This window comes from Pongo abelii, chromosome 14 (genome assembly GCF_028885655.2).
Source record: "Pongo abelii isolate AG06213 chromosome 14, NHGRI_mPonAbe1-v2.0_pri, whole genome shotgun sequence".
NCBI lineage: Eukaryota > Metazoa > Chordata > Mammalia > Primates > Hominidae > Pongo > Pongo abelii.
Window position 1 is genome coordinate 97,807,589 of NC_071999.2, and position 12,703 is coordinate 97,820,291.

At 37.2% G+C, this 12,703-nt stretch overlaps 1 protein-coding gene across 7 annotated transcripts in view; it reads left to right on the top strand.

Moving 5' to 3' along the window:
* The window catches only part of GPC5 (glypican 5), a 1,453,242-nt gene that overhangs the window by 296,979 nt on the left and 1,143,560 nt on the right, over positions 1 to 12,703 (top strand). For all 7 annotated transcript variants that reach the window (XM_063714990.1, XM_054529150.2, XM_024231053.3 and 4 more), the window contains exon 3: positions 2,229 to 2,923. In XM_063714990.1, coding sequence (XP_063571060.1) covers positions 2,229 to 2,923 — 695 coding nt within the window. The remainder of the gene's footprint in view (positions 1 to 2,228; positions 2,924 to 12,703) is intronic.

A 12,703-nucleotide genomic window follows, 5' to 3' on the forward strand; every position in this document is an offset into this window, starting at 1 on the left:
TTATTGGTAAGTAAAATTATTTGTGACCCACTTCGAGATTCTTAGCCACACACAAACTGCTCAGAAAAATGACCTATTTTAAGGAGAAACATACAGGCTTGGCAGTTTTATTGTAGTTCAAGCCACAAAGATTCAATTCCATTTTCACACTTTGTCCTGTGGATCTGTGAAAACAGAGTGTAGTGGCTGAGACTGCAGCTGTGGGGTCGGGTTATCACAGTGGAATGCTTGCTGAACAACTCTGTAAGAGTAGAGAGAATATTTTACACGTATTTGCAACCGCAATGTTTCAAAAACTGGCCAGGTTAAAAGAATCACCTGGGCTGCTTGTTAAATATAGATTCCTGAACCAAGACGAACCTACTGAGTTAGAATTTCAAATGCAGAGACCTGACAATCTGTTTTTTTTCCCCATGAAGCCCAGGTGATCAGGCCATTTGGGGAAACCTGGCATTAATGCTAGCTGACAAGATAGAGCTGCTAATCTCAACTGAAGCCTTCTCATTATCATCCCATTTTCATTCTTTCATATTTTTATTGAGGAACTAGTTACTAGCGATGCATAGATAACACATGAGCTCTACCTAACAATTTATATGTACTCTGTTGAAACAGAATTGCAATTACTTTTAAAAGCTGTTACCTTTCATTGCAGGGTAGATACACCTTAATATATCACACTAAAGCCTGGAAATCAATGTGAATTAGATCAGTATCAGAATTCATGATATTGTGTTATTATTTATTTGTACTTGGACTCTGTGGCATATTCACGACACAGTTCTGCTTCATTAGTAGCTATCTCTGCACCTCTGCGTTTTGTTATTCCATTTTGTTTTTTCCTACTCTTCTTCCACCTATTTTTGTAATATACTCAAACAGTGTTTAGATTACTAAGTTATTGCGTGATCTTTTACAACCTAATTGAAAATGACTATATGATTGGGACTATAGGAGATAATTTTATTGAATATATTTTATTATTATATATTGAAACAGTCCAGTATCCTTATTTAGGCTAATTATGAAATGTAATTACTAATATATCCAAGGTGTTTACTGTTGCTTAATGCCTCATTTTGATATACCATTTTGACTTGCTGATTATTCCAACTTTCTATTTTTAGATTTTCTCCCTTAATTTATGTGTAAATTATTCTTGGTTGTTTCTGTGGATAAATTGACTTGAGATCATCAGTTATTTAAGTAAGAAACAAAATATCCCACAGTAAAGTCTTTGAAGATAAGATGATAAGAAAAAGGATATGATTAATAATGTGGTCACAATAATTTATTTTCATCAAATAATAGCACTCATGGGTTTCCCACTGCTTAACAAAGTGTGATAATTTTTGGATACTTTGAAAATGAATGCTTTACTTTCTCTTCAGTTAGAACATGTGAGGAGGTCTAAGGATTGTCTGGTTTTCCTTTGGGAATCTAACCTCCTTTTGTAGCAACCAGTGTGTAATCTACTAGCTTTCATTCTGGAAAAGAAAAAGATTTGAAAAATTATAAAAATCTAGCAGGTGGTGAATTAAGTACTTAATGTGACCATCTTTTATAATGAAGTCAGATTATGAAATAAATTTCTCAATGACACTTTTTTCTATCATTAGTGAGTTATGAATGACTATAGAATAAAGTCAGAAACTACTATACATGTAACTTATTTTTTCTTTCATTACTTTTTTTTAAATTTTGAGACAGAGTCTCACTCTGTCACCAAGGCTGGAGTGCAATGGTGCAATCTCAGGTCACTGCAACCTCCACCTCCCGGGTTCAAATGATTCTTCTGCCTCAGCCTCCCAAGTAACTGGGATTACAGGCATCTGCCACCATGCCTGGGTAATTTTTGTATTTTTAATAGAGAGGGGGTTTCCCCATGTTGGTCTGGCTGGTCTCGAACTCTTAACCTCGGGTGATCCACCTCCCTCGGCTTCCCAAAGTGCTGGAATTACAGGCATGAGCCACCGCACCTGGTGATTTCATTACTTCTAAACAGATTGTGATTCTAGAAACATGTCTCTATAAAACTTGTGTGTTGTAGGCAATGGTCATTGTTGTCCGGTCATTATCCTTGGAAAACTGAATTTGGTTGAGTAGGCTGAGAATTACAATTTAGATCCTTAGATTAGTTTTGATGAGTCATTTAACGTCTGGAGCAGATGGACAGTGTTAGCATGAATACTAAACCTTCTCATCTTTTGCCTCTGCTTGTGTTACAGAAACCCTTGAAACTCTCATCAAACAAGCAGAAAATTACACCATTATACTTTTTTGCAATACCTACAGGAACATGGCCTTGGAGGCTGCTGCTTCGGTTCAGGAGTTCTTCACTGATGTGGGGCTGTATTTATTTGGTGCAGATGTTAATCCTGAAGAATTTGTAAACAGATTTTTTGACAGTCTTTTTCCTCTGGTCTACAACTACCTCATTAGCCCTGGTGTGACTGACAGTTCCCTGGAATACTCAGAATGCATCCGGATGGCTCGCAGGGATGTGAGTCCATTTGGTAATATTCCCAAAAGAGTAATGGGACAGATGGGGAGGTCCCTGCTGCCCAGCCGCACCTTTCTGCAGGCACTCAATCTGGGCATTGAAGTCATCAACACCACAGACTATCTGCACTTCTCCAAAGAGTGCAGCAGAGCCCTCCTGAAGATGCAATACTGCCCCCACTGCCAGGGCCTGACGCTCACTAAGCCTTGTATGGAATACTGCCTCAATGTCATGCGAGGCTGCCTGGCGCACATGGCGGAGCTTAATCCACACTGGCATGCATATATCCGGTCGTTGGAAGAACTGTCCGATGCAATGCATGGAACATACGACATTGAACACGTGCTCCTGAACTTTCACTTGCTTGTTAATGATGCTGTATTACAGGCTCACCTCAACGGACAAAAATTATTGGAACAGGTAAGTAGGAACTCCACATTTCCAGTCTGACTTCTTGTAATTCAAATATTAGCCATGATATACTTTAGGAAATAGTAGGAGAATGTGTCCGTTGATATATTCAATCCAAGATATTATATTTTTTATATCTTGTGATAACATTTTGATTAGCTGAAATACCATATTCTCTCCTAAGTAGAAGTCTGCTGAAAGGGTGAGCTCTGTGACGCGGCAAGAGCTCAGGTTTGAAATCAGGAACAGCATAGATTTGAATCTTTAGCCTACCAGTAGTTAGCTAAATGAAATTAGGTGAGTCCCTTTGGCCTATTTGCACCTCAGTTTCCTCAGTGATAAAAAGGAAATAGTAACATACAACATTTGAAGTATCCTTTTTTGGGAATATAGGCATTATGCATGCAAACTACTTAGTATGGTACCTGGTACTCCAAAAATGGGTAGTTATTGTTAGAATTTCAAAAGTATTTGGCTTTAAAATGGAAAACGACAGTTATATATCCCTGAAGTTAAGACTTGATAGCTTAGTGTTCAAAAGAGTTTCTTCAGAGATGCTCCAAAATCTGTCACAGTGATGGTGTGATAATTTTTAAAATGTAGTATATACACGGTCATGGTATTTTATTCCTAGCAGACTGAAAAGTTTTTAAAACACAATCATCAAATCAAAACATGTGAGAGTTTTCTATTTGTCCCACCTTACATAGAACCATTTTTCTAAATATTCACTGGCTCCCTTAGTAATAGTTCTCATATCCCAGAGTGAAATAGGATAGCATGCTGATGGTTCTACTAAACATTTTCCCCTGAAATAAAATTATACTATCCAGTGTCAACAAAAGACATCTCCTTAGGCTGGTATTGATTTACCGAATTAACAAGCATTCTCATCAATTAGCTTTAAGCAGAAAATTTCAGTAAAGAGGGAGTTTCTCTATGTTGGTCAGACTGGTCTTGAACTCTTGACCTCAGGTGATCCACCTGCCTCGGCTTCCCAAAGTGCTGGAATTACAGGCATGAGCCACCTCGCCTGAGGATTTCATTACTTTTAAACAGAATTTGATTCAATTCCTTTAATTAATGACTGATAGAATCTGAAAAGCTTTATGTCCAAACACTTTTTCGCCTTCTCTTCCTAACCTTCAGGGACTTTCCAGGTCCTGCGTGAGCCTTTATGATTCCTTTCTGAAAATTAGAAACGACACCACCTTTAGGTGGATTCAGCACAGCACCATAGGGTAACGTGTGGGCTGAAATTTAACTCCTACTCCCTGCTTCATTCAGCTGGGTATCCCTATACAATGAACCGGGTTCTCAACTTGATGTAATGGCCTGGTCTACTTGTCTTCTCACATCCTTTTATGAAAATTGTACATGGCCCAGAACCTCCGGAAGGGATACAATAAACCATCTCAAAAGGAGGTACCAATGACTGCTGTGGTTTCAAGTATTTCCTTGAAAAATAAGCATTTAGATCCAGGGAACAAAATGCTCTTATTATTATTATTGTTATTATTATTATTATTGTTATTTTGACGGAGTCTTGCTCTGTCACCCAGGCTGGAGTGCAGTGGCGTGATCTCGGCTCACTGCAAGCTCTGCCTCCCGGGTTCACGCCATTCTTCTGCCTCAGCCTCCCATGTAGCTGGGACTACGGGCGCCCGCCACCACGCCCAGCTAATTTGTTTGTATTTTTTTTAGTAGAGACGGGGTTTCACCGTGTTAGCCAGGATGGTCTGGATCTCCTGACCTCGTGACCCACCCGCCTCGGCCTCCCAAAGTGCTGGGATTACAGGCATGAGCCACTGAGCCCGATCAAAATGCTCATATTATTTTATTGAGTATCTCCAAAAGGGAAAGTAAGCGCAAGAAATCGGAGACCAAGTCCAGATTTGATTATTAACTTGGGGCATGATAATTTAATGTCCCAGGGCCAGGGCCTTCTAATATATGTAAGTGAATAGGTTTTCAAGACCTTTTTTCCTATGTATTTTGGAAACCTGAAGGGCCTTTTTGTGTCCTTAAAATCTATCCTGTAGAAAATCTTCTGCGTTTCCTATTTCAAAGACTAAAATAAAAGTTTGCAGTAGACAGGCAAGCTTTCAAATCCTGAGTTTGCTACCCATTAGTCATGTGGGCTGGGTCAGCTTCTAAAACCCTTAAGCCTGTTTGTCCTATGTGAAAAGGAAGGGAGGAATAACTTAAATAGGACAGTGTTGGTCAGAGTCTGACACTGGTAGGCAGTTGGTACCTGATAACCTTACTCTTTTCTCTCCTTATTCTAAGGAAGGCCCTGAGCAGACCTCGGTGAAGCAGGTGACTTTAGTGTCTCAAAGTATTAGAATCAGGTTTATGTTTCCTAAAGAAGTTTTATACACAACTTTTATCATGTAAAACTCTCTGCTGTATTTTCAAAGAGTGCTCTTTTTTAAATAAATAGTCTGATTTTATATAATAGTCCTATGACTATTTTGAGAAACATAAATTATTACTGATAAATTATGGATTTTCTAAATAAAACAACTGAGTTCTCTTTTTACTTATGGGAACAGAAGAAGAAACTGATTTTAAACTCCTTGAAAATTGACCCAGGAATATTTATTTCTACCGACTTCAAAGTGATTTATAAGCTCTTTATCAAACTTTGATAACCAGTTCGCACACCGATGAATTTAACAAATTCAAAATAAATTACTGGAAAGCCAGCAAATAATGACTTTCTCACATTCCCAAAGAAATCTCTGAGATCTAGTACTTCCAAGTCTACTCCTCCATAAATACATATTTTCGCTTTAAAATATCTGTGGAGATACTTGATATATATATATATATACAACTGTTGGATGAATTTCAACTGGAAAAAAAGTTTAGTTTTCTGAGAAAAATCATAAGTACCTTATATTTGGTTAATGTTTACAGAAACAAAAGTTAATTTACAGGAGAATTTTTTTAATTTCATAATTCTGTGATTTTATTAAGACAAAGTTTGATTTAATAAAGCAGAAGAAGAGAGGTAGCAAAGAGTGGGAATTAAAAGCACAAGTCCTAGTGTTAAATTGGATTTCACATCTGTCTCTGCCTCTTACTAGCTCTGAGTTTACGCATTTGCTTATTTTATCTGTTTGCTTCAGTTTCCTCTTTGGTTAGATGGGGCGATGTAATACCATAATAGTATCCTTGTGAGAATAAGATGAACTTACACACTTAATGTCTTGTGCATAGTGTTTACATTTTACCAATTATCACTATCACATTATATTATTTAGAAATAATTCACTGATTTTTCTGATTTTTTTTCTTTTTATTTGAAATGAAGTCTCACTCTGTTGCCAGGCTGGAGTGCAGTGGCATGATCTCGGCTCACTGCAACCTCCACATCCCGTGAAGCGATTCTCCTGCCTCAGCCTCCCGAGCAGCTGGGACTACAGGTGCCCGCCACCATGCCCGGCTAATTTTTGTAGTTTTAGTAGACACGGGGTTTCACTATATTGGACAGTCTGGTCTCAAACTCCTGACTTCGTGATCTGCCTGCCTTGGCCTCCCAAAGTGCTGGGATTACAGGCCTGAGCCACCACGCCTGGCCTTCTCTGATGTTTTAAATGCTCCCAAAGTAAACATTTATTTCTTAGGGGTGTAGAGCTCAAAAAATATTTTAAATAATCATTTAATTAAACAAATACTTGTAATTTTCTTTATGAATGAGAAAAAAATTGATATTTTCAGAAAATATTAGACAAGTCTCTAATGTATTTTTAATATTAATGGATATAGATAGATTACCCTCTTGTTAATAAATTATTAATTCATTTGGTAAATACTTCATGTTTTTTGAAATCCTATTTCTTAGTAATTACATTTAATATATTATTTCTTGCTATAATTTGACCCTTTAACTTATTAAAGGCATAAGAACATACAGTCTGGTTTAATAACATTGTTTCAAGATGTTCTAAATAGAACAAATGTTACCAGGAAACACAGCTAAATATTGATTCTATACAGTTTTAGGAAAAAAAAAAAAAGGTGTTTTCTTTTTTTTTTTTGAGATGGAGTCTCGCCCTGTCACCCAGGCTGGAGTGCAATGGCACGATCTTGGCTCACTGCATCCTCCGCCTCCCGGGTTTAAGCAATTCTCCTGCCTCAGCCTCCTGAGTAGCTGGAATTACAGGCATGCATCACCACGCCCAGCTAATTTTTTGTGTCTTTAGTAGACACAGGGTTTCACCATGTTGGCCAGGTTGGTCTCAAGCTCCTGACTTCGTGATCCACCCGCCTCGGCCTCCCAAGATCAGAAGCACAATTTTCAACAAAAAAACTCCCATTCTGTTTTTTCTTACAGAAAAGTCTTTCACCTATTCTATCTATGCAATATTAGTAGAGTTTCAGCTGGTTGTACTCAAATTACTTTAGAATTACTATATAATTCTATCACTAAAACCTATCAAAAATGACTTTACAGTGAATTGTACAATATATACTAACATACTTTAATTAACTGTTAAGGAAACTAATATCTTATCACTTCCTCTGTACCCTTCCTCAGACATTTATCCGAATCTGTAGACAGCAAGCATAGTAAATTTATTAAGTGTTTTTAGGTGTTTAAACTATACTTTCAATAAAAGAAAAGTTAAAATAGCAGCCTGGATTATTTAGGACAAAATGCTAATTTTGTCCAATTTATTCAATGATATGATATGCATTTTCCTAAAATGTCAAAGTACATGAGATTTTGCAAATATAGGTACTAGAGAAGAAAAAAGGTTAGGGAAGAATTCTCAAAATCTCAGTCTCCAAAGTAACCTAATTAAAATACAATGCCATTGCAATTTTAGATATTTTAAATTTAGATATCTAAATGCAATACATTCTACAGTAACTATCACACATGAACTTGACAAAAGTCATGACATTTGCTTAGCGTCAGTCAATCTAGTGCAGTGTGGGAGTTTTTGAGTGATGAAGAAGAGGTGGCAGAGTGCATCACCTTCTCGTGGCCATGACGCTTTCACAATAAGAAGAAGGCTAATATGCCCTTTTCCTAGAAAAGTAACACATGCTGACACACAGGCACATGCCAAATACTGCATATAATTTCAGTGACTTTACAGCTCCCGTGATGCCACAGACCTGAGGGTGAGGCCCCCTGGGTTAAAGAAAGGACATCTCATTCTCCGGGTGAAATAGAATGATACCAGAGTTGGTTCCTAGAGAGGTTCAAACATGGATGAAATTATTTTGAAATTAATGTTGGATATGTAGAGTGTGTTCTTTTGAGCATGACTCAGATCAGAGTGTATAAACTTTAGACAGAGAAGAGATTGGAATGAATAAGTAGAATCTCTATGGTTGCTCCAGTTTCCATAATATATGAAAAGCTGACAAGATATTGTTTCTGAAATAAAAATGTTTTAGTGGGGGAGCTTTCATTCATGTTCATATTTGGACTTGGCTGCTACAAGGTGGAAGATGTGACCAAAGGTTTTATATAAGCTACCTCATAGACAAAGCCCATGGGTGGTTGGACAAAATTTCATTCAAAATACCATTGCAATTTTAGATATTTTAATTTTAGATATCTAAATGCAATACATTCTACAGTAACTATTAGTAGTGTTGAAATATATTATTTTTACCTTTGCTTAGTTTTTGTTTAACATATGTGGTGGGTTGATATTGAACTTATGATTTAGTACATGGCTCTTCTGAGGAATAAGACTGGGAATTGACAAAGAAAAAGAAAAGGCATAAGAATTAAATTTGTAACAATTGAGAGGGGAAAATATAAGCTCCTGGTGTGAAAGTCAGCTCTGAAAGAATCCAATGAAAGTGGGCTGACTTTGATTTATAGAAAACACTGTAAGCTAATAAAGCAGAAAAGGAAGATTCATTAGACCACAGGAGGGTTATCTGTTCTCACAGTTCTATGTAGAGATCATTTCTAAAGATTTTCACTCACCAACTTCTGGTCACTAAATAGTGTTAAGGAACTTCTTACGCCAGATGTGGCCATATTAAGTGTGTAGTGACAATTAATTGTTTCTGTTTTTAATATGAAGGTAATTTTGTTTTTTTCAGATATGGAATGAGATGTTTTCTGATTAGAGGCAAGTCAAAGGGTAATTTTATTGTGCATGGATTTTCTGTTCAGATATCATAAATTTGACACTCTGTTGAGGTAGTTCTGTGATATTTCAGCCTCTGCTGGTAGGAATTTTCTTCACATGCCTGATTAGATCTGAATCCTTCTTATTTTGGAGATTTGACCCCTGCATGTGTGGGCTGTGCTAGTGGAGTGGTGATAGTGGTGAGTGGAACCTCTCCTGAGGCGATTAGCAGTGGTCAGGGCTAATGAAGACTCATGTACCTCATATGAGACAAGTCCAAAATTCTTTAGGGGCAGGTAACAAGTTTGAATACTTATTTTTTTATTTTATTATTATTATACTTTAAGTTTTAGGGTACATGTGCACAATGTGCAGGTTAGTTACATATGTATACACGTGCCATGCTGGTGTGCTGCACCCATTAACTCATCATTTAGCATTAGGTATATCTCCTAATGCTATCCCTTCCCCCTCCCCCCACCCCACAACAGTCTCCAGAGTGTGATGTTCCCCTTCCTGTGTCCATGTGTTCTCATTGTTCAATTCCCACCTATGAGTGAGAACATGCAGTGTGTGGTTTTTTGTCCTTGTGATAGTTTACTGAGAATGATGATTTCCAATTTCATCCATGTCCCTGCAAAGGACTTGAACTCATCATTTTTTATGGCTGCATAGTATTCCATGGTGTATATGTGCCACATTTTCTTAATCCAGTCTACTATCATTGTTGGACATTTGGGTTGGCTCCAAGTCTTTGCTATTGTGAATAGTGCCACAATAAATATACGTGTGCATGTGTCTTTATAGCAGCATGATTTATAGTCCTCTGGGTATATACCCAGTAATGGGAATGCTGGGTCAAATGGTATTTCTAGTTCTAGATCCCTGAGGAATCGCCACACTGACTTCCACAATGGTTGAACTAGTTTACAGTCCCACCAACAGTGTTAAAGTGTTCCTATTTCTCCACATCCTCTCCAGCACCTGTTGTTTCCTGACTTTTTAATGATTGCCATTCTAACTGGTGTGAGATGATATCTCATTGTGGTTTTAATTTGTATTTCTCTGATGGCCAGTGATGGTGAGCATTTTTTCATGTGTTTTTTGGCTGCATAAATGTCTTCTTTTGAGAAGTGTCTGTTCATGTCCTTCGCCCACTTTTTGATGGGGTTGTTTGTTTTTTTCTTGTAAATTTGAGTTCATTGTAGATTCTGGATATTAGCCCTTTGTCAGATGAGTAGGTTGTGAAAATTTTCTCCCATTTTGTAGGTTGCCTGTTCACTCTGATGGTAGTTTCTTTTGCTCTGCAGAAGCTCTTTAGTTTAATTAGATCCCATTTGTCAATTTTGGCTTTTGTTGCCATTGCTTTTGGTGTTTTAGACATGAAGTCCTTGCCCATGCCTATGTCCTGAATGGTAATGCCTAGGTTTTCTTCTAGGGTTTTTATGGTTTTAGGTCTAACGTTTAAGTCTTTAATCCATCTTGAATTAATTTTTGTATAAGGTGTAAGGAAGGGATCCAGTTTCAGCTTTCTACATACGGCTAGCCAGTTTTCCCAGCACCATTTATTAAATAGGGAATCCTTTCCCCATTGCTTGTTTTTCTCAGGTTTGTCAAAGATCAGATAGTTGTAGATAAGCGGCGTTATTTCTGAGGGCTCTGTTCTGTTCCATTGATCTATATCTCTGTTTTGGTACCAGTACCATGCTGTTTTGGTTACTGTAGCCTTGTAGTACAGTTTGAAGTCAGGTAGCGTGATGCCTCCAGCTTTGTTCTTTTGGCTTAGGATTGACTTGGCGATGCGGGCTCTTTTTTGGTTCCATATGAACTTTAAAGTAGTTTTTTCCAATTCTGTGAAGAAAATCATTGGTAGCTTGATGGGGATAGCATTGAATCTATAAATTACCTTGGGCAGTATGGCCATTTTCATGATATTGATTCTTCCTACCCGTGAGCATGGAATGTTCTTCCATTTGTTTGTATCCTGTTTTATTTCATTGAGCAGTGGTTTGTAGTTCTCCTTGAAGAGGTCCTTCATGTCTCTTGTAAGTTGGATTCCTAGGTATTTGATTCTCTTTGAAACAATTGTGAATGGGAGTTCACTCATGATTTGGCTCTCTGTTTGTCTGTTATTGGTATATAAGAATGCTTGTGATTTTTGTACATTGATTTTTTATCCTGAGACTTTGCTGAAGTTGCTTATCAGCTCAAGGAGATTTTGGGCTGAGACAATGGGGTTTTCTAGATATACAGTCATGCCAGCAGCACATCAAAAAGCTTATCCACCATGATCAAGTGGGCTTCATCCCTGGGATGCAAGGCTGGTTCAATATACGCAAATCAATAAATGTAATCCAGCATATAAACAGAACCAAAGACAAAAACCACATGATTATCTCAATAGATGCAGAAAAGGCCTTCGACAAAATTCAACAACGCTTCATGCTAAAAACTCTCAAGAAGTTAGGTATTGATGGGACGTATCTCAAAATAGTAAGAGCTATCTATGACAAACCCACAGCCGATATCATACTGAATGGGCAAAAACTGGAAGCATTCCCTTTGAAAACGGGCACAAGACAAGGATGCCCTCTCTCACCACTCCTATTCAACATAATGTTGGAAGTTCTGGCCAGGGCAATTAGGCAGGAGAAGGAAATAAAGGGCATTCAATTAGGAAAACAGGAAGTCAAATTGTCCCTGTTTGCAGAAGTTTGAATACTTTTTGTTTAAACAGTTCATAGAATTTTGAAAGTGTTGCATGATTATTTTGTGATTTTGTCTTTCTGTTAAATATTGTGGTGTGAGTTACTTGAGAATAAAGACTGATAATCACAGTTATTTATTTTTACATAATTTCCCGAGAGAGATAAAAATATTAAATATCTTGTGAAGGTCTGAAGGTCTATAAGGCAGAATCTGAGCAGAGGCCTCCTAGAAGAGTGGTCCATCACGTTTGTGGACATCTCAAGTTGCTGGAAAGTTTATCCATATGGTGAAGGATTATATGTATAATAGTCACCCATGGTATACTAGAACGTAATGTTGTGAAGATAGGAAATAAGTCCTGGCCATCTTTACCTTTAAGTATTTGCAGGCTATTATTCTGTCACTTTTCTTGACATCTTCTTCTTTCCAAGTTACTCACTCCCATTTAATTCTAAATGTAAAAGGGAAAAGAACCCCTTACATTCTTCCTCAATCAAATTATGTGTCAAATGTGCATTTGCTTTTGTTAAGTTATTGAGGTTTCTTTGAGCAAACAATCTCTTATCCCAATATTATGAGCTGTTTGTCTCCTGGGAATAAGAAATTTTTAATAATGCCTAGTGATTCTTTTGAATTTTTCTGAAATAATTTCTGATTGAATTTTATGTGAATAGGTCTTCAGGTTCATCACTGATGCTTTCAGCTGCTTTGACAATCCTCCTGCTACTTTTGTGGGGTAAATGCTCTCTAAATTGATACTGCATAAACCCATGTGTATGTCTTTCCACAATTTAATTTATTTTTCGTTTAACTACTTTTTAATTGTCAAAAATTATATGTATTTATGGTGTACAACATGATATTTTGATATATGTGAAATAATTAAAGTCAAGCTAATTAAGATATCCTTCACCTCATGTACACATTTTTTAGTGAGAATGTTTAAAATCTACTCTCTGAGAAAGTTCAA